Below are 27,584 nucleotides of genomic sequence, written 5' to 3' on the forward strand. Positions count from 1 at the left end.
CTGTGCCCTCAGCAAGGCTTCTCCAGGTGTGACCTGCCAAGGAAGATACCTGCAAGTGTTCACAGTCATGGCTGGTGCTGGTCTCTTCTCACAGGTAAACAGTGATAGAACAAGAAGGAATGGCCTCAAGCGGCACCTGGGCAGGTTTAGACTGGACATTAGGAGAACTTTTTTTTCCCAGCAAGAGTTGGTCAGGCACTGGAATGGGCTGCCCAGGAAGGTGGTTGAACCACCAGTCCTGAATGTGTTTAAAAGTCGTTTGGATGTGGTGCTTGGGCATATGGTTTAGGGTGAACCTTGTAGAGTAGGGATGTTGGTTGGACTTGGCGATCCTGAGAGTCTTTCCCAACCTGAATGTTTCTGTGACTCTGTGAATCATGGAATTGCTTAGGTTGGAAGAGATCTTTATGACTGAGTCCGATCCTTAAGATGATCCGGTCCAATCTTTAACCCAGCAGGGGTCTCCACCAAGCCACGTCCCTCAGCACCATATCTCCATGGCTTTGAAACCCTTCCCGGGATGGGGACTCCACCACTGCCCTGGGGCAGTCTGAGGTCATCTCTTGTCCAGTCTCTTGTTCCTTGGGTGCAGAGCACAACCCCCACCTCGTAGCAGTTAGGGACATGGACTCCACAGTTTACCCAGCCAAAGACATTTGTTTGCACAACTTGTGTCACTTATGTACACAGTTCTGCTCATGTGGCGGTCTTCAGGTCATGCACCCCACTCCCCAGGCATATCGATTACATTGGCTAATTAAATCAGCTGCCTACCCCTGCATTCCTCTTGTCTTATCTACCATCTTTGCCGAGAGACACACCACTGTCCTCATCCATACTGAACTGAAGCAGGTCGCGCCCCACACCACTCGGCTTCAGCCTTCTTGCAGGGAGCTGCAGAGAGCAATGAGGTCTCCCCTCAGACTCCTCCACACTAAACACCCCCAGTTCCCTCAGCTGCTCCTCACCGGCCCTCTTCTCCAGACCCTTCCTCACCTTTTTTTTACCCTTCTCTGGACCTGCCCCAGCTCCTCAGTGTCCTTCTGGGAATGAGAGGGGTCCAGAACTGAACCCAGCACTCAAGCTGTGGCCTCACAAGTGCCCAGCACAGGGGCACAATCCCTGCCCTGCTCCTGCTGCCCACACCAGTGCTGATCCAGGCCAGGATGCTGGTGTCCTTCTTGGCCACCTGGACACTGCTGGCTTAACTCCAGCTGCTGTCACCCAGCACCCCCACAGCCTTTTCTGGCACTTTTCAGCCACTCTGCCCCAAGCCTAGAACCTTCATGGGGTTGTTGTGACCCAAGGGCAGAACCCAGCCCTTGGCCTTGTTTAGTCTCAGACAATTTATCCTGGCCTGCTGATCCATCCTGTCTACATGGAAAAATCCCTGGACGTTGCTAGTACCTGCTCAGTGTCCTTGCTTCTCCAGCAGCAGCTTGGCCACCTATCAGCAGGTGCAGGGAGCAGTGGCAGACACTCAGCGACCACATTTCAGCATTCAGAGAGGTTTTACAGACTTCTGCAGAGTGCCCAGGGGCAACACAGAGCCTGAATGCCACTTGACACTGAAGAGTCACACACAGGCTGAACACTCTTGGCAGTGAGAGGTCACACACAGGCTGAAGGCCCCTTGGCACTGAGGCACCACTCGGGCCGAACACCCTTGGCACAGAGGGACCACCTGGACTCAGAAACAGACATGGTCCTGCTCTGCCCTATCCTTGCACAGGGCTGATCTGCTTATCAGCAGGGTTATTTTCTTCTCAAGGTAGCTGGCTGGTGCCCCTGCTCTGAAAGGTGCCAAGCAGAAGGGACAGCCCAGCCTTGGCAGCAGGTGGTGAGATGGGGACACTGATGGCAGGGAGGGACAATGCATCCATCACACTTCTGCCCTCTGCACCCCTTTTGATGTGCTGTGTTGTCTTCTCTCTGATCTTCTGTAGATGTTCCTGCTTCTCAGTAACTACCTCCCTGCAAACCTGACCCTTTGCCCCACAGCTTCAGGACCCTGCCCCAGCCCAGAGTGTTGAGTCTGTGAGATCATCGAGTGCAGCCATCACCTCAGCACTGTTAAGGGACCGCTGGCACTCAGCTCCATGCCAGCTCCCTTGCAACACTCCCACTTTCCTCCCACACCCACATGTGCTGGCTGAGCAGGAGCTGGCTAGTCCCCTGTGTGTCTGGCACAGCCTCCCCATTTCTGAAGGGAAGGAGGGGTGCATGCCAGCAGACACTCCTGAAACCCTGGCACAGGAAGGTGAGGTGCTAAGACTGCACCCTCCCTACTCAAACAGAATTTGGGCTTTCTCTTCTTCCCCCTCTCCCACTTGCTGTCTCAAACCCAGGAGGCCTGGGAAAGTTGGACCCCTGTGGTTTGCATCCCATGTCTGATGCGAGCCACAGCTCCACAGCCATCAGGGTCAAACACGGACATGCAGGAGGGCAGGACCTTGGCAGTGTCTCATAAAGGGAGGGCTGTGCTGCTCACAAGTACTGTGAGACACTAGGTCAGTGCCTTCATCCCACCCTTCTTCATTCCTGGGGAGCATCCCACTGAGCCAGGCACCCCTTGGGCACCCAGCAGGGTCACGCAAGAGGCAGGCAGCAGCTGGTGGGAATAGAGCACAGTTTGTTCCTGTGGAAGCTCAGGAAACTCCTACCCATTGGAAATGCAACCCTCAGCCCCACGGCACCAGGACCCACAGCTGTTGGTGGGGTTGAGGTGGTGAGGAGGGAGCTGTGCGGAGCAAGCTCCAGCGCAGCCCTGTCTGTGCCTGGCCTGCAGCACAGCTCTGAGCAGTGCATCAGCTGCAGGAGGAGAAGGCTCAGGAGATCCTGCCCTGTGTATGAAGATGTGGCAGTTTAAAAGTAACACTCTAGCCTGGTTCTTAATTATAGACAAGAGCAGGACATTTCTGGAGATATCTGAATAAGAGATAAATAAAGTAAGGGATAGGACAGAGAAGAACAACAATAGACAGGTCTGTGTCATTCCTCTGAATTACTGCACAAACTTCTCTCTTCTGCTCTGCTCTGGCCAGCTGCTGGCTGCTGCATTTGCTTGGCTTCACTGGCATGGGCTGAAACTCTTAGAATCATAGAATCAACCAGGTTGGACGAGACCTCCAAGATCATCCAGTCCAACCTAGCACCCAGCCCTATCCAGTCAACCAGACCATGGCACTAAGTGCCTCATCCAGGCTTTTCTTGAACACCTCCAGGGATGGTGACTCCACCACCTCCCTGGGCAGCCCATTCCAATGCCAATCACTCTCTCTGGCAACAACTTTCTCTTAACAGCCAGCCTAGACCTCTCCCAGCACAACTTGAGACTGTGTCCCCTTGTTCTGTTGCTGGTTGCCTGGCAGAAGAGACTAACCCCCACCTGGCTACAGCCTCCCTTCAGGTAGTTGTAGACAGCAATGAGGTCAGCCCTGAGCCTCCTCTTCTCCAGCCTAAACACCCCCAGCTCCCTCAGCCTCTCCTCATAGGGTTTGTATTCCAGGCCCCTCACCAGCTTTGTTGCCCTTCTCTGGACACGTTCCAGCACCTCAACATCTCTCTTGAATTGAGGAGCCCAGAACTGGACACAGCACTCAAGGTGTGGCCTGACCAGTGCTGAGTACAGGGGCAGAATAACCTCCCTTGTCCTACTGGCCACACTGTTCCTGATGCAGGCCAGGATGCCATTGGCTCTCTTGGACACCTGGGCACACTGCTGGCTCATCTTCAGCTACTATTGACTTTCAGGTTTTAGCTTCCTTTTGCAAACATGGCTTTAATTTTGCTTCCTACTTCTGAGTTTGTGTTGGTAGTTTATGCGGGGGGTAAATGTCACGGATGGGGATTCTGCCCGTACGCCGGTTGTGATGGAGGGGAGAAATTATTTAATGCAAGAGGATATTTATATATTTATTAACTTCAGTATTTTCAACTCTCACCACCCCCAACCACTGAACTTTAATATTAAAATGTTCTGTACATGGTTATGAAGACACTATGGGAATATATCTCTACAGAAACTTATTAATAACTAGCAAACATTCAAACTATTAACAGAGAGAGAGTTTTCCCTGCGGCTTAATGCCACCTGGGGTCTTACACTATAATCTGCTTTCTGCTTTATGGCAAAGGTAACAGAATCACAGAGGCATTTCAAGTATTTACTCACAATTCGGATTAATCAGTAATCACCCTCCAGAGCTACGTCACAGCCTATTGCAAGTGTCCAGTTCTTCAGGGTTTCTGCCTGTGGACTTCTAGGCTGGAATCCTCCGGTTTCAGGGGAAATGGCAGTCTCTGACCTTTCTGCTGGCTTCTGCTGGCTGCAGAGGCACTCTCCAGGTGCAGAGGCAGGACTCCGTGCAGTCTGAGCACGGGTCTAACGCTGGCTCCTCAGGCCGATCGACTGCAGACAAGTGGGTCTGCTCCTGGCAGCCCGCGGCAATGGCGCACACCAGGCAATCATATAAAGGCAGGCACACAGCTGCAAAGCAGTGTGCAGGCAGGCAAGCAAGCACGTGGCGGAGCTGCAAGCAATGTGGGGAAGGCTGCACGTGAGCCTGTGCACCCCTATTTATTAAATGTGGGCCGAGAGTTAAGGGTCTCATTGGCCACTCGCATGACCAATCAGGCTGGCAGTCAGCCAAACCTTACCATACCAGGCAAAACCCACAGGCCTGGACTATCCCAAATATGGGGATCACGTGGGCTTACACCAGGGAGACATGAGCTGGGCGTGTGGGGGCTTACACAATCAGGTGTCCTGGGCAACTGACTTTATGGCCCCGGTCTGTTGTGCCCCTTTGTGCTCGTTTACCCCTGGTGCAGGCAGAGAGGCATGTCCAGGCAGAGCAGGCATAGATAAGCCTGCCTTCGGGCCTACAGGCCCTCCACAACAGTAAATTCCAATATGTTAGGGTCCAAATCGAACCCACAATGGAAGACTTGGTGGAGCATGGCTCCCCTGAGCAGTTGTCCCACCAGGGGCACACTGAAACAGGAGAGAAATGCTTTTGTCATTCTGAGGGTGGCTGAACACTGGAATCAGTTTCTCAGTGCCCACAGGAACACCCCAATCCCAGTTAGACACAGCCCCAGGCAGCCAGCTCTAGGAGACCCTGCTTTGAGCACAGGGTGGGACAAGATGACCTCTGGAGGTGCCTCCAGCCTCAGGAACTGTGTGGGTCTCACTGCAGAGGACATTGATAAGATACAGTGCAAGAGCACAGCACTAACCTGCACAGAGGGGCCAAGGAGATGTCACCTGTCCAAGAGGCTGTGAGGTTCTCACCCTGACAGGCCCTGATGGGCCCTGACCTGAGAAGCAGACAGGGAGAGCTGGGCCACCACCAGCTCATGTGGTGAGAAAGGACTTTATCACCAAGCAATGTGAGTGACAGCATCAAAGGGAGCAGGGTTGAGTCTGCAAGCAAGATGTCCTCAGGTCAGACATAAGAGAGGCTTGGTCCTGCTGGAGATGGCTGCCAGCTGCAGGCAGGGAGCCACAAGCTCCCTTGTCCTTGCCAAGATGATGCTGCCAGTGAGCAGTGCTCTTCTGAGGCAGGCTGTATGCAGTGTGCCTGCTCTGAGTGCCTGTGGCTGCGGCTGGTGGGCCCAGGAGGGTGGTGGCAACCCAGGGCAGTCCAGGGAGGAGTTCACAGAATCACAGAATGCCAGGGGCTGGAAGTGACCTTGAAAGATTATCCAGTCCAACCCCCCTGCCAGAGCAGGATCACCTAGAGCAGAACACACAGGAACACAGCCAGGCTGTTTTGAATATCCCCAGAGAGCGAAGGCTCCACAACCCCCCTGGGCAGCCTGTTCCAGTGTTCTGTCACTCTCACAGTGAAAAAATTCCTCCTCATCATTACATGAAACTGCATATGCCTCAGCTTCCACCCACTGCCCCTTGTCCTGTCATCAGGCACCACCGAGCAGAGCCTGGCTCCACCCTGGCACTCACCCTGTGCATATTCATAAACATCGATGAGGTCACCTCTCAGCTCCTCAGTCACTCATAAGAGGGATGTTCCCTTCCATTCATTATCTCCAGGACTCTGTGCTGGACCCTCTCAAGCAGTTCTATGTCCCTCTTGAACTGAAGGGCCCAGAACTGGACAAAGTACTCCAGATGTGGCTTCACCAGGGCAGAGTAGAGGGGCAGGAGAACCTCTCTCAATCTACTAACTGCAGCCCTTCTAATACATCCCAGAATGATATTGGCCCTCCTGGCCACCAGAGCACACTGCTGACTCATGGTCAACCTCCCATTAACTAGGATCCCCAGATCCTTTTCCCCTTCACTTGCTTCCCAACCTATACTGATCTCTGGGGCTGTTCTTTCCCAGGTGCAAGACTTCCCTTGTTGAATTCCATTCAACTTCTCCCTGCGCAACCCTCCAGCCTGTCCAAGTCTCACTGAATGGCAGCACAGCCTTCTGGTGTGGCAGCCACTCTGCCCAGCTTTGTGTCATCAGCAAACTTGCTGACAGTGCACTTTGTGCCCTCATCCGGGTCACTAATGAATATATTGAACAGAGCTGATCTCAGTACTGACCCCTGTGGGACTCCACTAGTCACAGGCCTCCAAGTGGACTCTATTCCACTGACCACAGCTCTCTGACTTCTTCCTTTCAACCAGTTCTCAATCCATCTCACTACCTGATCATCCAGACCACACTGCCTCAGCTTAGCTGTGAGGATGCTGTGGAGGACAGTGTCAGATGCCTTACTGAAATCAAGATAAACCACACCCACTGCTCTACCATCATCTACCCACCTGGTTTTGTCCTAATAAAAGGCTCTCAGGTTGGTCAAACACGACTTCCCCTTGGTAAAACCATGTTAGCTGCTCCTAATGACCCTCTTGTCCTTGGTATGCATAAGGACAGCACCAAAGATAAGTTCTCCATCACTTTTCCAGAGATGGAGGTGAGGCTGACCAGTCTGTAGTTACCTGGGTCCTCTTTCTTACTCTTTCTGAAGATTGGAGTGACATTTGCCCTCCTGCAGCCCCCAGGCACCTCTCCTGTCTGCCATGACTTATTGAAAACGGTGGGCAATAGCTTGTGCCAGCTCACTCAGCACCCACAGGTGCATGCCATCAGGTCTCATGCACTTATGGATGCTCAGATTACTCAACTGTTCTTTGACCCACTCCTCATCGACCAGGGAAGGCTCCTTTGTCAAGTTTCCCTCTGGTGCCTCAGGTGTCAGTGGCACCTGAGGACAGTCTCCAGCAGTACAGACAAAGAAGGCATTTAGTAACTGTGCCTTCTTTGCGTCATCTGTCACCAGGGCAGCCACCTCATTCAGCAGAGGGCCTACACTGCCTCTAATGTTAGCTTTTCCTGCAATATGTTTGAAGAAGCCCTTTTTGTTGTCCTTGACCTCCTTTGCAAGTGTGAGTTCCAACGAGGCCTTCATTTTCCTGTTTGCCTTTCTACATCCTCTGACAACAGTTGTATACGCCTCCCAGGTGGCCAGCCCCTCCTTCCATGATCTGTAGACTCTTCTTCCACTTAAGTTTGCTTACCAGTTCCTTAGTTAACCATGCAGGTTTCCTGGCTCCCTTTCTCAATTTCCTGCTTGCTGAGATGCAAGTAAGAAACCTTACTTGAGATTGGAAGAAGAGGTCCTTAAATGCTAACCATCATGGGCCACTCAGCCTTCTAGTTCCCTATGCCACGAGATCTCACCCAGCAATTGCTTAAAAAGGCCAAAGTTGGCCCTCCTGAAATCCAGGGTTGTAGTCTTGCTTGATATCCTGTTCCTACTGGACAAGATCTTGAACTCCACCATCTCATGATGGCTAAAGCCAAGGCTGCCCTCGACCTTCACTGCTTCAACCAGACCCTCCTTGTTGGTGAGGGTAAAATCCAGCAGTGCTCCCCTGCACATCTGCAGCAAAGGCTTCGAACTGGAGATGCAGAGCAGACAGCTCACAGGTGCTTGGTGCCTGTGAGGGTCTGGATGCCAGCACACCTCTGCCGGCACCATGTGCTGTAGTTGCAGCTGGAGGCTCTCTGGGTCTCTGCGTTCTGCTGCTACCGGTGCCACTGGAGAAACTGGCCGGGTGTTGAGAAGTTGGCACTGTGCATGGTGCACTCGTTCTGGCATCACAGGGCCATCCATCTGCTGGATGCCCAACTCCACCACCTTCAGCTGAGCAGTGGGGAGCTGGGGAGGGCAGCAGGAAGAGGAAAGGAAAACCCTGGCAGGAGCTGCGCTGGAAGATTAGCGCGGGGACGTCATGGTGGAGAGCAAGCACTCCTGACACAAATCCCTGCGCGATTGGGGAGCAGATAAGACGTCAGCTCCGATGATAGCCCAGCTCAGAAAAGTAAAATCAACTTCGGAGCAGTGATTGCCAAACGCAGAGGGCTGCGCTGGCATGATCTGACAGCAGACAGCGCCGCGACAACGCAGAGCCGGCAGCAGAGCAGAGTCCCCCCCGGCGGGCTGACAGCTCCCGGCGCTGACAGCTGCTGCCGCAGCACGGCAGGGCCAGCCCCGGCCCGGGAGCTCCCTGGGAAGCCCCACTCAGAATAGAGACCTCTTGTTGGAGCCTCCGCTAGATAAGAAGGGCTCTCATCTCCCAGGGCGATGAGGAGGTAGAGGCCCTGCCGCAGAGCCTTCCTTCTCAGCAGGGCTCGGCCAGGGTGACCCAGCCAGTTGCTGCCCTGCAGCCACATCGCGGCTGCTGCAGGGCACACATGGGGTCTGAGCCCCTGCCTGCAGGTCACTCCAAACCCAGCGCTGCTGAGGCGCTGCAAGCCGGCCCTGGGGAAGGCACCCGGGCTCATGGACAATGCCCTGCTTTTGCAGGAGATTCGAAATCGGGTCCGGAGGAAGCAAAATAGAGGCGTGCAAATGCACGTCCACACACAGCTGTGTGTGACAGCGCACCCAGAGCAGCCCAGATGCCACTGGCTACCCATGATCAGACCTGGCAGTGCCTGACAGCGGGATGAACGCAGACCGCTCCTATCTGTCCTTCCATCTGCCTGCTTTGCTCTTCCGAGTCACCAGTGTGTTGACACCTGATCCAGCGAGGCTTTACTAAAGCATCGTCTGAGGTTTGGAAAGTGTTGTAAAAGCTCTCAGAGCTCTGGTGAACTCCAGTTCCTGCCCAGCTCACAGGAATGGAGCAGAGAAGGCAGGTGAGTGGCAAGAGTGCTCTGGATGCACATCTGTGTGCTGTAGCACAGCTACTGGATCTCCTCTGCCAGCTTCCTGAAAGCTTCTTGGGATCTGCAGTTTCTGCACCGAGCCCAGTGGAGCTACTGATCTCCAAAGGGCCTAAGAAAAGTTCCCACCTCCTGCTTCTTGATGCAGTCCACCCTTCCCCTCTCCCATCCTTACATGGTCCCCATCAGGGAGCTGCTCCAGCTCTGCAGCATATCCAGCTCGAGGCCAGGCAGCCCAGGGACCTACCGACCCCTGCTTCCCTAGGGCACTGATCAGCATTCCCCTGCTGCAGTCAGGTCTTGAGGACATCTGCCCTATGACAGATCGAGGGAGGTTGTAAGTGGCACTCTGAAAAGCTAGAGATGAGCCAGCACTGAGCGCTGCCAACCCTGCCCTGCCAACAGTGTAGGCATCAGGAGCAGGGACAGAATTCCACCCCTCTGCCACACTCTGCTGAGACCTCCCTCGTAGTGCTGGGAGAGCTCTGGAGTTCTCAGCACAGCACAGACAGGGACCTGGAGCAGGGCCAGAAGAGGCCCTTAACAGTGCTGGGAAGGCTGGAAGCCCTCTGCTGTGAGGCCAGACTGGGAGAGTCGAGTTCTCCAGGGAGACCGGGTGACCTTTCAGTGCCAAGTAGAAAGTTCAGACAGACTTTTGAGCAGGGCCTGTTGTGACAAGCCAAGGGGGAATGGTTTAGATGGTTTGAGAGTGGAGAGAAGGGAGAAAGGTTAGACCCTGAAGGTGGGGAGAGCCTGGCCCAGGATGCCCAGAGAGGTGGGAGCTGACCTATAGCTGGCACCATTGCAGGTCAGGTTGTTTGGGGCTCTGAACAACCTGCTGTGGTTGGGGATGTCCCTACACCTACAGACTGCATGGGATTGGACTGGGTGAGCTTGAAAGATCCCTTCCAGCCCAAACCATTTTGATTCCTGGAGGAAGACCTACCAGCAGCCCGAGTGGGACTCATTCTGGGGTGGAGGTGTTGCTGGCTTCTCCTGTCCCTGTGGCCTTGCCACCAACTTGCACTGGCAGCAGCACAATGAGCACTGCCATGAGTAGTAGGAGTGAGGCTGCCAGGAATAGCCCTGCTGAGGTGGTGACACAGTTCATATGCCAGCTGTCACCTAGGCCTCCAAATCAGCTGATTCACAGATCAGAGATGGGCTGCTGCTTCCATGGACATGGGAGAGCTTTCTGCATGGGGAAACCCACACCTGAACCTTGGTGACCATTTACCATCTGCTCTCATGACTCTGCTGGCCCCACACAGCTTGAACATGCACCTCAGACCAGAGCAGAAAGAATAGGCAAGGTCAGAAGGGTGGAGGAGTTGCAGGGATGCTACAAGCTTCCCATAGTGGGTGGGCTGTCCGGCCTTGTGTCCTCTCAAGATGCATGGGCAGAGGGAGCATCCCTTAGGTAACACTGCATGCATCACACACATGCATACCATAGGTGGCACTGCATGCACCACACATGTGCATTCCATAGGTTACACTCTGTGCCCCCCACACATGCATTCTGTAAGTAACACCGCATTTACTGCACACATGCATTGAATAGAATCATAGAATAAACCGCGTTGGAAGAGAGACCTCCAAGATCTTCCAGTCCAACCTATCACCCAGCCCTGTCGAATTAACTAGACCATGGCACTAAGTGCCTCATCCAGTCTTTTCTTGAACATCTGCAGGGACGGTGACTCCATCACCTCCCTGGGCAGCCCATTCCAATGCCAGTCACTCTCTCTGTGAAGAACTAAAGATGACACTGAATGCACCGCTCACATGCACTGCAAAGGTGACACCGCATTTACTGCACACCTGCATTCCATAGGTGACAGACACTACACGCATCGCACACAGTCACAGGCTGCCCCCACTCCATAGGTGTCCCACGCTGGCACTGCAGCACCAGGACGGGAACGGGCGCAGCTGCTCCATGCCGCCACGCACAAGTGCCCTGCAGCAGCTCCCTGCGTGCCCCGCAAGGCTGCATTCCAGCGCAGCCACTCCGTCCCAGCCGCTCCGCTGCCCGCCCGCCGCCCTCGGCAGTGCCGTTTGTGCCAGGGGCGGGCCGGGGCGGGCCGGTGCTCCGCGACGCTGCCGCCCGGTGTCGCTGCGGCAGACTCGGCGGAGTTGGAGCCGGTCGGCGGCGCGGCCATGTCGGTGTTCGTGACGCGGCGGATCCCGGCCGAGGGGCTTCGGCTGCTGTCGCAGGCCAGCGGGTGAGCCCAGGGCCGGGCGGTGCGCGGCTGGGCGGGTGGCAAGGTCGGGCCGCAGCCGGTAACCCGCGGGCCGCTCGCCCCGCAGGTGCCGCGTCCAGCTGTGGGACTCGGAGGAGCCGGTGCCGCGGGCCGAGCTGCTGGCGGGGGTGGCGGGGAAGCGCGGGCTGCTCTGCCTGCTCACCGACCGCATCGACCGCGAGGTGCTGGACGCTGCCGGTACGTGCTGCGCCCGCGGCAGCCCCGCGCTGCCCTCCCCACCGCGTCTGTCCCCGCTGTGTCCCCGCTCCCCGAGTTTACTCACGGTGCTCTTCCCGCCGCTGTCCTCCCACCGTGTGTCTCCCCGCGCTGTGTCCGCACCCCTGGTGTCTCCCCGCGCTGTCCCCCAGGCGCCTGCTGGAACACCCTGTTTCCTTCCCGGTTCCCCCGTCCCGTCCCCTCCTGTTCCCCTCTATTCCCCTTCCCGACGTTGCCGTCTCCCTCCTAGAGCCTCTTCTTTCCTCCCCGTAAATGCGCTCTCCTGCTGCCTGTCTCGTCCCCGTCCCCGATTCCCCGCTGTGTCCCGAACCCCGGCCCGGCCCGCCTCGGGGGTCGTTGGGCAGCCGCCGCTATTGGTGTCTCGCAGGGCCCAGCCTGAAGGTGATCAGCACCATGTCGGTGGGCTTTGACCACCTGGCCCTGGACGAGATCAAGAAGCGGTAGGTGACCCCGGCTCCTCGCCCTGCCTGGGGGGGATGGGGGCGGTGGGAAGGGGGGCGGGGCTCGGAGCCGGCCCGGCTCTGCACATGGCACAGCTTCAGGTCAGTTGGCAGGTGGCCTTGGCACGGTCCTGGTGGGTGGACTTCGGTGGAGCATGGGGTTAGACAAGGGACTGCAACCTGCACCTACCCCTGAGGGCATCGCCAGGATCACCCCCTACCCCTGCTGGGGCTAGAGGAGCCCCTGTGTGCTAGAATAAGGGTAGGAGAAGCCCAGACGTAGATCAGAAGGGGTTGTAGAGGGGCCCAGAGGGATGTTCTGCAGCACTTGATATTGCAGATGTCTAGAAGAGATCATAGTCACAGAGTGCTTTGTGTTGGAAGGGACCTTAAAGACCAGGCAGTTCAAATCCCCTGTCATGGACAGGGACACCTGCCACCAACCCAGGTTGCTCGGGGCCTCATCCAGCCTGGCACTGAGTACTTCCACAGAATGCAACTACAGCTTATTTGGGCAACCTGTTCAGTGTCTCCCCACCCTCACCCTAAAGAGTTTCCTCCTTCCCCTCCAGGCTCAATCTCTTCTCTCCCAGCTCAACACCATCATCCCTTATCTTGCCACTGCCAGCCCTTGTCCAGAGTCCCTCCCCAGCTCTCCTGGGGCCCCTTCAGGTCCTGCAAGGCTGCTCTAAGGTCTCCCTGGAGCCTTCTCTTCTCTAGGCTCAATAGCCCAAACTCTCTCAGCCTGTCTGTGTAGGAGAGGTCCTTTAGTCCTCTGATCATCTTTGTGGCTCTTCTCTGGATAGGACAAGAAGAAATGGCTGAAGTCACAACAGGACAAGTTTAGGCTGGACATGAGGAACAGTTTCATTCCTGAGAGAGTTGTCAAGTTCCTGAACAGGCTGCCCAGAGCAGTGGTGGAGCCCCCATCCCTGGAGGGGTTCCAGAGCTGTGGAGATGTGGTACTGAGGGACGTGGCTTGTCCCTGACAGTGCTGGGTTAGCAGATTCTGCGACCCTAAAAGGCTGTTCAGCTCAAAGCAGTTCTGTGGTTCTGCAGTTGTGAGAGGTGCAGCAGTAGCAGCTTGCCCAGAAGTTCTGAGGTGGACTCCACAGCTGCACCATGTCCCAGAGACCTGTGTTTGCCTTGCAGAGGGATCCGTGTGGGCTACACCCCCGACGTCCTGACTGATGCTACCGCAGAGCTCTCGGTGGCTTTGCTCCTGGCCACGTGCCGCCGGCTGCCCGAAGCAGTGGAGGAGGTGAAGAAGTGAGTACTAGCAGCTGCCAGCTGCAGCAGGGGCTGGGTTCAGAGCTCAGCAGCCCCAGGATGAGAGCTGCAGGAGAATGTGTGCCATCCTGGGCAGGTGAGACAGGGATGAGCACTGTGGCACCTCACATCCTGCAGCCAAGTCCTCTGCAGTTCCCTCACCTTTTGGCAATGCACTGCTCAGGGGCTGCTCAGAGGCAGAGCTCAGCCTCTCTGTGGGAGGCAGAGGACCTACAGGAGATGGCACCCTGGGCCACTGCAGACACATCAGGAGTATGTGTGGCAAGCCTGGGTGCAGAGCTCACTGACTGGCATAGCAAATGTTTCAGGGAACTGATCAGGAGTGGCTGAATTAAATCAATCCGAAGGCTGCTACTGTGCACCTGAGGTGCTCTGGAGCAGGCTGTGCTCTGGAGCAGGTTCTCCTCTGGAGTAGGCTGTGCTGTGGAGCAGGCTCACCTCTGGAGGAGGCTGTGCTGTGGAGAAGGCTCTCCTGTGCAGCTCTCTGACATCTGTTTCTTGCTCTCTCTGCTAGCGGTGGCTGGACAACATGGAAGCCCCTGTGGATGTGTGGCTATGGTCTGTCTGAGAGCACAGTGGGCATCATAGGTCTGGGGAGAATAGGTAAGTGTGGGTCAGGTGCAAGATCTGTGTGTTCTGGAGGTGTGACTAAGGTGGTGTTGCTTGTGCTCTCTACCATCACTGAGGATAACATGGGCAGCCCTGTGGAGCCTCTCTCAGCACCGATTTTGGTTCACCAGATCTAAACTGTGAAAGGTTGAAGTGTTCAGACATGTTCACTGCCTGTGAATGCTGCAGCAGACTGAGTGCCACCCTCTTAGCTATCCCTAAAATAAAGCCCTTACACAGTCTGAGGTGTCCTGCTTGTCAGAGCTGACCTGCCTCCAGATTGACTTTGGCAGCAGATGGCTGCACTGTTGTCACAGACATGGATGACTTGGGTGATAGCATCCATGGGTAAGTCAACTGACCTATCGCGTGTCCATTGGTATGTTGCATCTCTGCCTTGATGTCCAGGTGAATCGTGGGCCCACCGAGCTAAGAACAGCTCACCTCAGTGTTTCCAATCAAGGTCAAGATCAGAGTTTGCACCAACTTGAGAAATCTTAGCAGCTTGATCTGCCTGCTGGTTGTGTTGATGTTCCTCAGTGGCTCTGCTCTTAGGCATGTGTGTGTCTACGTGCCGCACCTTCACTGGAGTTCTCTCCAGCCGTGCATCAATGTCCTGCCATAGATCAGCACACCAAATAGGCTTTCCTTTCCTCTGCCAACCATTCTTCTTCCAGTCCTTTAGCCAACCCCATAGAGCATTGGCTACCATCCATGAGTCGGTGTAGAGGTAAAGGATAGGCCAACTCTCACGTTCAGCCACATCAAGAGCAAGTTGAACAGCTTTTACCTCAGCAAACTGACTGGATTCTCCTTCTCCGTCTTTCGTTTCGGTAACTCTCCTGGTTGGACTCCAGACCGCTGACTTCCATATTCGCTTGTTCCCAACAAGACAACAGGAACCATCTGTGAACAAAGCATAGCTCTTTTCCTGATCAGAGAGATCACCATAGGGAGGAGCTTCCTCAGCACGAGTTATTTTCTCCTCCGGAGGTTTGGAACAGTCTGTGCCTTCCGGCCAGTTGGTGATCACCTCCACCAGACCAGGTCGATCAAGATTACCCATTCGTGCTCGTTGGGTTATCAAAGCCATCCATTTAGACCAGGTTGCATCTGTGGCATGATGTGGTGGTGAACCTTTGCCTTTGAACATCCAGTTTAGAACTGGCAGTCTAGGAGCTAAAAGCAATTGAGACTCAGTTCCAATCACTTCAGAAGCTGCTTTCACTCCTTTGTAGGCTGCTAGAATGTCTTTCTCTGTTGGGGTGTAATTTGCCTCTGAACCTCTGTAGCTACGACGTCCCCAGAAACCAAGTGGACGACCACGTGTCTCATTTGGAGCTCTCTGCCAAAGGCTCCAAGTGGGACCATTGTCACTGGCAGCCGTGTACAGAATGTTCTTAATGTCCGGACCAGATCTCACAGGTCCCAAGCCCACTGCATGGACTACTTCTCGATTGATCTGATCAAAGGCTGCTTGTTGTTCAGGTCCCCACTCAAAATTGTTTCTCTTACGAGTCACATCGTGCAGAGGTTTGACAATCTGACTGAAACCAGGAATGTGTAGTCTCCAAAATCCCACTGCACCCAAGAAAGATACAGTGTCCTTCTTACTGGTGGGAACTGCCATGGTAGAGACTTTGTTGATCACATCCTGAGGAATGTAATGGCGACCATCCTGCCACTGCACTCCCAGAAACTGAATTTCTCTGGCAGGTCCTTTGACCTTGTCTCTCTTAATGGCAAAACCTGCTTGCAACAGAATGTCAATGATTTTGTTACCTTTCTCGAAGACTTCCTCAGCAGTTTGGCCCCACACAATGATGTCATCGATGCACTGGATGTGCTCTGGAGCTTTACCTTTCTCCAGTGCATTGTGGATGACTGAGTGACAGATGGTTGAGCTGTGTTTCCACCCCTGAGGCAAACGGTTGAACTGGTACTGGATTCCTCTCCAGGTGAATGCAAACTGAGGCCTGCACTCCTTTGCTGTGGGAATAGAGAAGAAAGCATTAGCAATGTCTATGGTTGCATACCATTTAGCCTCCTTCGATTCCAGCATGTGCTGGAGTTCCAGCATGTCTGGCACAGCTATGCTCATGGCGTTGAGGGCACGAAAATCAACTGTCAGTCTCCAGTGGCCATTAGCTTTGCACACAGGCCAGATGGGACTGTTGAAAGGTGAATGAGCTTTCTCAATGACAGCCTGACTCTCCAGTTGACGAATCAGCTGATGAATGGGTAACAAAGAGTCATGGTTAGCTCTGTACTGCCTGTGGTGCACAGTTTGAGTAGCAGTTGGCACTTCCAGATCTCCTATGTCATGATGTCTCACAACTGCAGATTCATCTGAAAGTTCAGGTCTAATGGACAATTTCAATTTACCATCCTCAATCTCTACAGATGGTATTCCAAAAGCCCATTTGTGACCCTTAGGATCTTTGAAACAACCTTGTCTCAAAAAGTCAATTCCCAGAATGCAAGGCACATCAGGACCAGTTACAATAGTATGTTTCTTCCATTCTTTACCAGTTAAACTAATTTTGGCCTGCAACTTAGTTAACTCTTGAGATCCACCAGTGATTCCAAAAATAGATATGGACTCTGTCCCTTTGCAATTGGATGGCAATAAAGTACACTGAGCACCTGTGTCAACTAAAGCCCTGTATTTCCGAACTCTTGAACTGCCAGGCCACCTAATGAACACATTCCAGTAGATTCGGTTCTCTCCACTATCCCTTTCCTCCTCCTGGCTGGAGGCAGGGCACCCCTAATGATGAACATGGCATGTAGGATGTACACAATGACTGGTGTTGTTGCGAGAGAAATTGCAGTTGTTGGAATAGCAGTTGCTCTCGGGAGCTGAAGAAGTGACAGCTACTTTTCTGGCATTGCTGCCTCTGTTTCTGCCACTCTGCAGTTCCCTGACTCTCTTTGAAAGAGCTGAAGTAGGTTTACCATCCCATTTGTTCATGTTCTCACCGTATTTGCCACGCAGGATTATCCACAGTGACGCACATGATTGCTGATGTCTGGGTGGAATTTGTCTCCTCCTGGGCTGGAATTGCCTTGCAGGAGGTGGGCGTCTGTTCCTGATGGCAGAAACATGCACCCATTCAGATGAAGGAATGGTATCCTTTGCCAGATTGGAAATGGAGGTTTTAATTTCCTCCTTCAGTTCTTTCATGCTGTTTTCAATGCCATACTCGATGCCATATTTTATCTCTGTACCCAGAGTTTTTATGGCAGAATGTGACAAGTTGTCCTCTATCTGTCTCAGCTGGTCAATGAATTCACCTACAGTGAGAGACCTTCCATCATCACTCCATGATATAAATCTGGTAGCTAAGATGGTAGAATAGGATGAATGGGCAAGTTTAATAAGCTTCTTCATGAAACTTGTTCCAAGAGGAATGTCACCAGGCTCATGTGTGCCATGATCTTCATAAAGCACTTCCTTCACAGCAAACTCCTTCATGAGTTTAATTCCCTGCTCAGTTGTGTTTTCACATCTTAGCTGCCCATGGAGGATCATCTCAGGATCATCTCATCTCATCATCATAGCCACAGCCAACAGGAGGCATGTGCACAAGCTAACCTTACCAAGAGGACTTGCTAGGTATTTGTTGACTCCACTCTCTGTTGTGAATGGCCCTAGCTGCTTGGCAGACTTGTCTCCTACCTGTAGGTCATTGGCACCAATGGTACAGCATCTCACCAGCCAGCTTAGGATTGGCTTTCCTGATTCCCTTGAGTATTCCTTTCTAACTTCAGCCCTGACCTCTTTGAGGGGATCATTGGAATCCTGGATGTCATCCTCTTCCTCTTCCTCTTCCTCTTCCTCTGGTTGTCCTGGTTGTCCCTGGCCTAGAAACAGAATGTTCTTAAACAACTCAGAACCACCCTCTTCCTTGGCAGCCAATCTCACAAAGCTCTTTTTATCATAGTACTGAGGTCTAAGTATGTTGGCCAGATCTTTAAGACTGGCTCTTGTGTACCAGAGCCCCCCCCTCCCCTGAGTCCTCTTCTGCATCACTCTTTGTCAAATGTTTTGCTTTAGCCTGGGCTTTTGCTGGAGCAATAACAATTTGAGCTGAAATGGATTTCAACGTGTCTTCTAGCGGTTGTGAATTACTGGGGGACTGACCTGAGGCCTGTGAGTTTGAATATGGCTTAGGGTTAGGGGTTTCTGCTGCCTGAGGATTTGAACTAGGTGAAGGAACATCAGAATCTTGAGCAGCTATCTTTGTTCCTTGGCTGCCTGCCATGTTATTGTCAACAACCAGGACTTTGGCAGTTGTCCCAGGTTCTGCAGGAAGAGGAGTAGTGGTGGCCCCCCCTTGCTCTACCTCCTAACTGACATTGCTTACATTCTCTGTACCACTTATCTTGGACTCTTTAGGTGAGGACACTCACCTCTTTTTCTGCTTAGAAATCATATTCAAATTCTTCATGCATAATGCCAGAATTAGAGCTAAAGCCAGAATTATAAAGGCTATATTCATACACAACAAAAACATGACCAGACCATGTGTAAAATATTCTGTACAAGGATTAGGTAATCATGTTTTAGGCAAAATTACTCACATTGAAGCTGTTGATTAAATTCCAGCAGATGTGTAATTTTCTGACTTATTAACAACAGCTTCAGTAATAACATTAGTAATGTTGAATCCAACCCATCCAAGAATGTAGCCCCCAAAATCAAAGTACATTCCTTTAATCTTCCTCCAAATTAGATTAAACGAAAGGTAACCAGTTTGGGCTGTCATCCAGTGGTGAAAGAAAAGGGTAAAAACTGGCCACACAACAGCCCACACTAGGCAAAATAGTTTCATTCTGATTCCCAGAGTTAATTAACAATCATTCAAATTTCATTTGCCCCACGTTGGGCGTCAAAACAAAGATGTGATGGTTTGGGTGTTACCTGCCACACACACACACTTTGGGAAATCACCCAGACTAGACTCAGTGGCTCTGGGAATTGAATGAAGCTTTATACTTACAGCTTAGCACAATATACAAGCAGATATTTACAATATATACAGGAAAATATACAAGTTAAAAAGTAATACAGAAACACAACTCCCCTCCCAGAAACCTGAATCCCAACCACTCTTCCACCTTCCTCCCACCCCTCTACCTTACCTGAGATTCTGCCTTATGCTTGAGGTAGTTTGGAGGGTTGGCCAGGGGAGTTAGGAAGCAGATGGATTAGTCACACAGATGGCAGGTTAGGTTAGAGAGGGAAGTTCACACAGCCTCAGAGAGTGACTCCCTTATCTATATTTATGTTCTTGTTATACATCTCAGCAAGCCTATGAGTGAAGTAGACATCACCATTGTTTCATTTTCACAGCCTGTAATCTAATTCTTCCCACCAAAACATTCTAGCTAGCTTCAAACTAGCACATCTGTCCTCACCTTCCAGCGTGCTTCCTGGGTGGCTCCAGCTTTCCTGTTCCTCAGCTCCTTTTCCACACTGTGCTGGAAATTTGTTCCTGTTCACATGAGATGCAACAGGAGATATCCACCTCCCACCCACCCCACACTCCGGCCTTGAAAGCAGCCTGACAGCAGCAGTCCCCCTGCACTGGCCTGCAGCAGGCAGTGTCCTCTGCTGGGTGCCAGCCCCACCAGGTGCCATGTGCTGCAGGAGAGATTGGGGAGGACAGACAGACCTTGGTGGCCCAGAACTGGTCCCTGTGCAGCAGGGTCTTCGGTAGGCCCTGGCACATCTGCTTTCTCTCTCCCAGGACAGGCAGTTGCCCGGCGTCTGAAGCCCTTTGGTGTCAGAAGGTTTCTGTACTCCGGCAGCCGCCCAAGGCCAGAGAGTGCTGCAGAGTTCAGCGCAGAGTATGGTAAGGGAGGTGCCAGGCAGAGGGGTGGTGCTCAGGCATCACTTCAGGGCAGCGTGGAGATCTGCAGTTGGGGTGGCTCTAGAGATCTGCCATCCCATGGGATGGGAGCTGGAGGTTCTGTCTGGCTCCTTGGTGCAGCCAATGTGACTGCTGTGGGGGGAGCAAAGGAGGAAATGGCTCCTCTCAGACACTTCCCACGCCGTGGTGGTGGCTGGCAGGGAAGGAGGCAGGCCTCCGGAGCCAAGTGGTGCCAGCCTGGAGGCTGGGCACAGCTGATAACCCACCCTAGGTGTGGTCTGTGGCTGTTCCTGCTGCTTTCACTTTCCATCCTCCCCCTGCATCCATCCAGTTCCATTCCCACCAGGAAGCGGAATGAGACAGGGAGAGGAAAATGGTGAGTCCCCATGGGAGGAGGGGGAGTCTTGTGGACCATCCTCCGTGGCACAGAAGAGTGAGAGATCGCACAGGGAGGAGCAGGTGGACTAGGGCAGATCATGGGCAGTAGGTGTTAGCTGCTGGAACCACGCATCAGCTTCAATCTCCTGCTGTAAAATGAGTGTCAGAGTCCATCCAAGCCTCCTGGCTGTGGAACAGGACTTTCTGTGGCCGTGCTAGAGTCCCAGGGTTTCATCGAGTGCTGGCTTGTCACTCTGAAGCCATCAGGTTTCCAGCTGGTACTGGCTTGCACCACGCCTTTGGCAGAGCGTGTCCCGCTCTTGTGCTTTGCTCTCCACTCCAGGAGCGCAGGGGGCACAGGTACCAGCCTGCGGGTATCACACACAGAGCTTTCGTGCTTTGCCTGGGCTGCTCCTGCTGTGTTCTGCTGCCTCCCAGAGCCTCCTCTGGGCCCGAGATGAAGTTGCGCTGCGTTCCCCTCTGGCTGCAGCAGTGGCAGCAGGAGTGGGCATGGTCCCCGAGGGTGCTTGCTGGTCCTTGTCCCTCGCCTGTGGGGAAGGGTCAGCCAGGTCCCCCGGGAGGAGCAGGAGCTTGCTGATGAGCCCTTAGGGATGAGAGGGTCGCTGAGCTGTGCTGGCGAGGCCCCTGAGCAGAGCTGTGTCCTGTGTTTCTCCACAGTCCCCCTCACCAGGCTGGCTGAAGAGTCAGACTTCGTCGTGGTGACGTGCTCCTTGACCCCGGCCACCCAGGGGATGTGCAACAAGGACTTCTTCAGCAGGATGAAGAAGACCTCTGTGTTTGTCAACACCAGCAGGTAGTCAGAAGCCAGTCCCCTGTGCAGAGGTGGCCGTCACCCTGGTGGCAGCCATGGTGGCAGAAGGGTTGGCTGTGACATGCATTCCCTAGGAGCTCAGACTGTGCAGCTTTCCAGGACCCTGTTCCCTCCAGCTCGGGGTAGTTTGGGTTCAAGCAAGGGCAGGATAAGCTGTTCAGGAGGCTGCAGCCTTTCTCCTCCCCAAGGCCACAGTGGGGCTGCTCCTGGGATGGAGACAGTGGCAGCAGGGCTCCTTCACCCAGCCCAGCAGCAGCCTCCTGTGGCTGCTGCCTCCCATTCCTGTTGCCTCCCATTCCTGCTGTCTCCGGTGGCACAGTGGCAGAACCTGTGTGACCCGACATGGCACCTGTGGGACACTTGGGGCTGCCTGTGAATCCCTTGATGGCTGCACTAGGGCCAGCTTGTGCTCAGACTCCTTGGCTTTTCTCCCAGCTGCTGGGCATCCTGGAGCAGGACTGGGGCCCTGGGAGGTCCAGGCACAGCCAGACAGGATCCGAGCTCTGTTCAAGCAGCCGTAGAGACCCAAATGCTACCAACCAGGCTGTTGCATGTGGCCTGTGCCTGTGGGAGCCCCTGGTTTCCCTCAGCAGCAGTGTGGCCTCTTGTCTCTGTAGGGGAGCTGTGGTGAACCAGGAGGACCTGTATGATGCTCTGGCCCACGGGCAGATTGCAGCAGCGGGCCTGGATGTCACCACACCGGAGCCACTGCCCACCGACCACCCCCTGCTTTCCCTCAAGAACTGTGGTGAGTGGCAGCTGGGTCCCTACTCTGCTCTGGCAGTCTCCTGTGCCCACGGCTAGGGAGCCTGTGGCTGGTGTGGCAAGGATTCCCCATGGCCATCAGCTGCTGATGTGAGCAGGCAGGTGTATGCCAGCAGCCGGGGACAAGTTAGGGGCAGCCCCTGGCATGGCCACTGCCTTCCATCTTGTGGCCTTCAGGGAGCAACTTAGTTCCTTCCCCAAAGCAGGGCCTGGAAGACCTGCTAGAAGGGAGGACCTTCTTGGTGTGATGTAAAGCAAGGATCTTAGGGGGTATTTTAGTTTTGTGGAGAGCAGCTGAGGTCAGTGCCTTTTGACACCTTCCTGGTAGATCTCCACACCATAAGCTGAGGCATAGAGTGAAATCCATGGGGTCTGAGACCAGCAGGTGCCCAAATGAGGAACCAGTCCCTTGCTTGTGCCCTGCCAAGCTCTGGTGATCTGTGAGCTCCTGGGCACACATTCTGCTGGCAAAGCTTCCCCTGTGGCTAAAGCCCTGCATGCTGAGCCTGCCCCGAGGAGTCTCAGCCCTGCAGGATGCAGTGCAAGCTGTGGCTGCTGGGCAAGGGCTCAGGTGGTGCTTGGTGACAGGGCTCACCTGCTCATCCTGTCAGCCACAGTCCCCAGCAGGTGTCTCTAAGGGAAGCAGCCCCATGCTGCCCTGGCCAGCAGGCTGTGGGGAGAGTGGAGGCTTCTCTGCAGATGGTCTGGCTGTGTGGACAAGCCCTGAAGGTGGCTGTGGAAGGGAAGCCTGGCAAGCACAGTTCAGTCAGAGCAGTGGGCACTGGGAGCATCAGTAGGTGCTGGTCCCAGGATTAGGGCATATCTTTGGAGGAGGCTGGGGCAGGTCATAGGACCCCAGACCAGTTTGGGTTGGAAGGCACTTCTCAAGCCAAGCCAGTCCAACCCTATGTAGTTATCAGGGACATCCCCACCTAGAGCAGGTTGCTCGAAGCCCTGAAATGGTGTCAGGGCTGAGGCATCTCCCACCCCTCTGGGCAACCTGGGCAGGGCCTAACCGCCCTCAAGGTAACATGTTTCTGTCCTCTCCAGTTTGAGTCATCAAAGAATGGCGTAGGCTGGAAGGGACCTCAGAGCTCATCTCCACCAACCTGCCCACCATGGGCAGGGACTCCTCTCAGCTAGACTCAGTTGCTCAAGGCCTCGTCCACCCTTGGCCTTGAACAGCCCCAGGCAGGAGGCACCCACAGCCTCCCTGGGCAGCCTGTTCCACAATCTTACCACCATGGGACTGAAGAACTTCTTCCTCAGCTCCAGTCTGGCCCTGCTCTGTCTCAGCTTCAAACCATTCCCCCTTGGCCTGTCTCCAGACACCCTCAGGAAAAATTCCTCTGCAGCCTTCCTGTAGGGTCCCTTAAGGCACTAGAAGGCTGCTCTGAGGTCTCCCTGGAGCCTTCTCTCCAGGCTGAGCACAGTATCACACTATCACAGTATCGTCAAGGTTGGAAGAGACCTCACAGATCATCAAGTCCAACCCTTTACCACAGAGCTCAAGGCTAGACCATGGCACCAAGTGCCACGTCCAATCCTGCCTTGAACAGCTCCAGGGACGGCGACTCCACCACCTCCCCGGGCAGCCCATTCCAGTGTCCAATGACTCTCTCAGGGAAGAACTTTCTCCTCACCTCCAGCCTAAATCTCCCCTGGCACAGCTTGAGGCTGTGTCCTCTCGTTCTGGTGCTGGCCACCTGAGAGAAGAGAGCAACCTCCTCCTGGCCACAACCACCCCTCAGGTAGTTGCAGACAGCAATAAGGTCACCCCTGAGCCTCCTCTTCTCCAGGCTAACCAATCCCAGCTCCCTCAGCCTCTCCTCGTAGGGCTGTGCTCAAGACCTCTCCCCAGCCTCGTCGCCCTTCTCTGGACACGCTCAAGCATCTCGATGTCCTTCCTAAACATCCCCAGCTCCCTCAGCCTTTCCTCACTGCAGAGCTTCTCCAGCCCTTGGATTATCTTTGTAGCCTCCTCTGGACTCTCTACAACAACTGTGTCCTCCTTCTGGGGACTCTAGAACTGGAGGTCTCAGCAGCACAAACTATTCCCCCTTGTCCCGACAGGCCCTGCTCAGGAGTCTCCCCACAGCTATCTTGTAGGGCCTCAGTCAGTACTGGAAGGCTGCAGTTAGATCCCCTTGAAAGAGCAATTCTGGTTAGGAATGGGCCTGCTTGGTGCAGGAGGAGGATGTTTTGGTGCAGGACAGTGTTTAAGTGCAGGTCATTCACAGCCCGTGGTGTTGTCCTGGGATCTTCGCTGCTGCAGGTGAGGAGGTTCAGTGGGGGCTGCTTCCCATGGCCTGGCCGTGCACCAGTACAGCTCCCTCCTCAGTTTGCACAACAGCCAGAATAGGATAGGGACAACTTGTGGCACATCCACTGCCTGCCCTCGTGTGACCTTCAGGGAGCGATTTGGCTGGATCCTTTAAGTGGGACCAGGGGGGTTCCTCTCCTGAAGACAGGAGATGGGAGCAGGAGGGGATGGGACTACAGACCAGAGAAGACTCTGCTGCCTAGTTAGAGAGACAAAGTCTGATCTAGTTGGGGATCCAGTATCTGATGATCTGCATCCCATGGCTGGTGCAGCACTATGGCATCCGGACCTGCTGCCAGCTGCTGGCATGGGCTGGGCCAGAGCAGCTTCCTGTGGCTGCTCTAGCTGCAGCCTGAGCATCAGCTGTGGTGTGTGCATGGGCAGAGTGTGCCAGGGCAGGTGTGCATCAGGCAGCAGGGACAGTGTCCTCTCCAGGAAGGAGGTTCTGGGACAGGAAAAGTCTGTTTGGAAAGAAACCACTGAGGCCTGGAGGCCAAGTTGTAGCTGCCCGTACCCATGTCCCTTCCTGTGGCACACGTTGGAGCTGCTGCTGTGGTTGTGATGCTGCAGGGTTTGGTTTGCTTTGGTGCCCATCGTAGGCAGCATGAGAAATGATAAAAGCAGAGACTTGATGCAGCACTTGCAGAACCTCAGAGCTGGCACAGCTCTGGCACAGCACTGAGCAAGGCAAAAACAAGCACACACAGAAAGGAGGCTGCCACGATGCAGAAACTCCACAGATTCCCCCTAGACTGCCCAATGGTTTTGGCAGCTGGAGGAACACAGGGCACAGGCAGAGGAGGAGGAGGTTTTCACATTGCTTCCAAGGCAAACAAGGAGCTCAGGCTGCCTCCTGATGGAGGGAGAGAAGACGTAGGTGGGCCCACAGTCCTTGAGAGAACCTTTTGCCCTGGGGTAGCATGGCCTGGGTTGTTCAGAGCTGCCCAGAGATGCTCTTGGTTGTGAAGCAGAGGCTGCAGTGCAGGCTTTATCCACACTGTAGGCTCTCCACTGCTGATGTCAGGAAAGTTTACCCCACAGCACCTTTGGCTTCTTCCTTTGCACTTTGTCAAAGAGTAGATCAAATCTTTGCCCTGGCTGTGCCAGCTATGTTGGGCAGTGCCATTTGCCCTGTACCCAGAGGTTGGTTCACCAGCTGCTGAGGTGGTGAGCAGAGTCTCCTGGAGCTGTGGCAGTCCTGTGCACCTTTGTCTGTGCTCCGAGTCTCTGCAGGGTGGCAAATACTGGACCTGAGGGTATGCAGAAGGACCATCCTTGGCTGCCCATCTTTGGCCTGGAGAGTTTCCAAATAGCTCAGCTAAACTTTATACACTTTCCCAGTCCCTGACCTATGACTTTGCCTCATGCCCTGCGTCTGGTGTCAGTGGTAGAGATTGCTCCCCATGGGAGGAACCCTTCAGGAGGCTATAAGAGGTTAGTGAAGGTAAGAAATGAGCCATTAACCCTTCCTGTGCCCTGCAGTGATCCTGCCACACGTAGGGAGTGCCACTTACGCCACGAGGAACACCATGGCAGTGCTGGCAGCCAACAACTTGCTGGCTGGGCTGCGAGGAGAGCCTATGCCCCAGGAGCTGGTGCTGTGATGAACAGAACTCTGCTCCTGCAGGGCAGCAGAACACAGTGTTCTCTGGAGAAGCCTTGCAGACTGATCCTGTGCCTTCTTGTCCTCTGTGCCAGCAGTGAAGGAACCCTGAAAAAACCTCACAGAGCACTGCTGTGCCTCATGCCTCAGTGCCAGTGGGGAGGGACCTGAATTATGGCCATTAAACAGAAGTAGTGAATGTGTCCTGTGCCTTGCTTTGGCAGCTGTGGGCATCCACGGGGCCGTGGGCCCTGCAGCTGCATCACTACAGTGTCAGTACTGCTGTTCACTTTGTTGGCAGCACCACAGGTGTGGTGCCATGGGGAGAGCTGCTGCTGCAGTGCCTGACCTCAAAGCCACTAGCTTTGTACCTGAGCTCCCAGCTTGTAGCTACGGAGGGAGGAGAGGGCGTTGCACAGCTGGCACAGGCCTGTGGCTGCCAAAGGAGCTGCTGCCAAGCACGTGTGGTGCTGGTGCCAAGGTGTGGTGTTTCTGACAAGCAGAGCAGTCTTGCATGGTTCCCCTGGCTTTTCCAGCCATGCCTTCTATGTCTGCAACTAATGCTGAGCATGGCACTGAGGTGGATTGCAGACTGGCAGTCATACTGGGAATTTCTGTAACCCCCACTGGTTTCAGCCTCAGCTTCCCTCCCTTTCCTTTCCCCAGACATGGAGCAACACAAAGGAAAACTCAAGCAGGTGTCAAGCATCCAGCTGCAGGAGAGGCCTGGATAAGCATATTTCAGGAGCACTGGGCATCTCACCTCTGCTGCAGGAACTCCCCATTACATAAATGGGGACTGGGACCTGTTTCTCCCTACCATAGAGTGAGTCACAGAATGGTTTGTGTTGGAAGAGAGCTTTCAAGGCCATCCAGTCCAATTCCCTGCAGTCAGCAGGGATCTTCCCAACTAGAGCAGATTGCTCAGAGCCCAAACTAACGACCAACAGTGGTGCCAGCCAGGAGGAATCTCCTACCTCTCTGGGCACCCTGGGTGTCAGAGTTTTGAGTTTCCAGGGCTAAAACATCCAGGACAGAATGTGGATTACGCCCCTGCTCCCCCTCCCAGTCCCCCCAGAAGGGAAAAGGTAGGCAGGGGAAGTACAAGGGTAGACCACTTGGACAGATACTGAATCTTGAAAGTCACTAACAACAACAACAGAAAAATTAAGATATTTAGAGGAAAGGGATATACGGAGAGGGATGGGAAGGAGATGAATACAGATACAGAACCAGGAGGAGATGAAGACAGATCTATACGGCACCAGTCCAGAGTTGGCAGTGAATTCCCTGAAGGGCTATAGATTCCCTGGACATAGCCCTGGCCATATGGAGGTCAGCCAGGACCACATGGCAGAGTCAATCGCAGGGTCAGCAGCTCTCAGGCAGGCTGGGGAGGCAAAGGGCAAGAGCAGGGGAGCCAACTGCATATTCCTCCTCCTATATAGAGGGTAGGCAGGAAATGAGGGAGGAATAAACATGACCCAGAGACTGCTGCCCTGGAAGTCGGGTTTCACATCCACCTAGGATCAGATGTCCCATCCACCTGAGGGGCGCAGATTTCCATCCGCCCACCTGGTAGCTCTTAGACCACAATACTGGGCCAGATTTCATCATCCTCTGTGTCAAACATTGCTACTGTGCACACTGAATCTCCCTCTGAGTTCAAGCCCTCACTCTGTCCTGTCATAACACTCTGAGCAGTGTGTCCCCAGCTTTCTTCTGGGCCCCTTTAAGACAAGAATGGGGTAAGAGAGCTGCAACAGCGTCCCGTTCTCAGCTCAGAAT

The 27,584-nt window shown here is 54.1% G+C and overlaps 1 protein-coding gene across 1 annotated transcript; it reads left to right on the top strand.

The window, feature by feature from the left end:
* The first annotated feature begins 11,136 nt into the window (after positions 1-11,136).
* Positions 11,137-25,995, top strand: GRHPR (glyoxylate and hydroxypyruvate reductase). The gene is made up of 9 exons (XM_064140263.1): positions 11,137-11,422; positions 11,508-11,638; positions 12,045-12,117; positions 13,270-13,386; positions 13,922-14,010; positions 19,773-19,877; positions 20,952-21,087; positions 21,723-21,853; positions 25,676-25,995. The coding sequence occupies exons 1-9, from the start codon at positions 11,358-11,360 to the stop codon at positions 25,795-25,797; spliced, it is 969 nt and encodes a 322-aa protein (XP_063996333.1). The 5' UTR covers positions 11,137-11,357; the 3' UTR covers positions 25,798-25,995.
* Positions 25,996-27,584: the final 1,589 nt, after the last annotated feature.

The sequence above is a fragment of the Pogoniulus pusillus genome, chromosome Z (genome assembly GCF_015220805.1).
Source record: "Pogoniulus pusillus isolate bPogPus1 chromosome Z, bPogPus1.pri, whole genome shotgun sequence".
In the NCBI taxonomy this organism is placed as follows: Eukaryota; Metazoa; Chordata; class Aves; order Piciformes; family Lybiidae; genus Pogoniulus; species Pogoniulus pusillus.

Bases quoted from the DNA above. Each gene is read 5' to 3' on its own strand.
- GRHPR (XM_064140263.1), top strand. From the start codon at position 11,358: ATGTCGGTGTTCGTGACGCGGCGGATCCCGGCCGAGGGGCTTCGGCTG. The intron at 11,639-12,044 runs GTACGTGCTGCG...GGTGTCTCGCAG, and splicing joins CGAGGTGCTGGACGCTGCCG to GGCCCAGCCTGAAGGTGATC. The intron at 12,118-13,269 runs GTAGGTGACCCC...TTTGCCTTGCAG, and splicing joins CTGGACGAGATCAAGAAGCG to AGGGATCCGTGTGGGCTACA.